This window comes from Parus major, chromosome 22 (genome assembly GCF_001522545.3).
Source record: "Parus major isolate Abel chromosome 22, Parus_major1.1, whole genome shotgun sequence".
NCBI lineage: Eukaryota > Metazoa > Chordata > Aves > Passeriformes > Paridae > Parus > Parus major.
The window spans coordinates 2,873,432-2,874,763 of NC_031790.1; the positions used below are offsets into that span (position 1 = coordinate 2,873,432).

The 1,332-nt window shown below is 55.8% G+C and overlaps 1 protein-coding gene across 1 annotated transcript in view; it reads left to right on the plus strand.

Annotated features, from left to right (window-relative positions):
* SLC18A1 (solute carrier family 18 member A1) overlaps window positions 1–1,332 on the plus strand; it is a 12,631-nt gene that overhangs the window by 7,330 nt on the left and 3,969 nt on the right. The window contains exons 6-8 of the mRNA XM_033519395.1: window positions 70–159; window positions 959–1,002; window positions 1,107–1,167. Of these exons, the coding sequence (XP_033375286.1) occupies window positions 70–159; window positions 959–1,002; window positions 1,107–1,167 (195 nt within the window). The remainder of the gene's footprint in view (window positions 1–69; window positions 160–958; window positions 1,003–1,106; window positions 1,168–1,332) is intronic.

A 1,332-nucleotide genomic window follows, 5' to 3' on the forward strand; every position in this document is an offset into this window, starting at 1 on the left:
TTCACTGATTCAGTGATCCTGTGATTCACTGATTCTGTGTTTCTGTATTTCACTGATTCTGTGATTCAGTCGGGGCACCCTTTGGGAGCATCATGTACGAATTCGTGGGGAAAGCATCGCCCTTCCTGGTCCTGGCCTTCCTCGCCCTCTTGGATGGAGGTGAGAAACCAAAGGGTTAAACCCTCCAAATAAAGGAAATGATTGAAATGTGGCTGTTTTGGGGACGGCACAGACAGGTGATACCATCAGCACCAGTTATTCCATCAGGGCTAAATCCTATTTTTGCCATCTCTGGATGACTGACACAGCAACAGAGCAGGAATTAATCCCTCATTGCTTAAAAACCCCCCTGATTGCTTTAATGGCTCAAACAGCACGTTGAGTAAAGCTCTTTGAACTGTGAATTCTTTGGCAAGACACTCTTGTCTGCAGCCTCTCGTGCCACGAAGGAATCAGGCTTTGCCAGCAGAAATGGTCCCAGATGGAGGCCACAGGAGCTTCCCGAGTGCCACAGCAGAGTTCCAGCCAGCAGGAGCTGCATTTGCAGTGGGAAGCACGGGGCTAATTAAATTACAGCCCCAGTTCCCGTCCTTGTCTGGCTGCAAAGCAAGATATCCGTAATGAAGCGTGTAAGAGCCGCTGGAAAATGAAACGGGGGCCTCGTGCCTCTCAACCTTCCTGCTTTAATCCTTTTCTGTTCCTCATCCCATTCCTGCCACGCTCCGCTGGCAGCTCCCCAGCTGGCAGCCCGAGGGGAGCATCTGCCCTTTGGACGGCTCCAGGGCTTGACAAAACCCTTCCAAAACCCTTCCAAGGCTCTCCGGGCAGCTCTGCTGCTCCCTCCCGCCCCAGCAGGTCTCCAAACAGCTCCTGCTGCCGGGCTGGCTCGGGCTGAGGGGAAGGGCACGGAGTGAGTGGTGGCTGCAGGAAGGGGCCACCAGCAGTGTTCTGTCCCCAGCTCTGCAGCTGTGCATCCTGCAGCCCTCCCGGATCTCCCCGGAGGTGAGCGCTGGCCCGGGGAGCTGGGCGCTGCCCGGGGCTGGGGGCTGTGCCAGGGGCCAGCGGAGGGCACGCACAGCCCCCAGCCCAGCTCGCCCCCTCTGCAGAGCACCAAAGCCACCCCGGTGTCCACCCTGCTGCGAGACCCCTACATCCTGGTGGCTGCAGGTAAAACTAAAACCTGGCCCTGCTTAAAGATTCCCTGGGGCCTGCTTGCAACAGCAGCAAAAGGGCTCAAAGAGAGCTTTTCTCCCTTTTCTCGCTTTCCTTCCTTTCCTCCCATTTCTCCCATTTCTCCCTTTTCTCCCTTTTTTCCCTTTTCTTCTTTTTCTC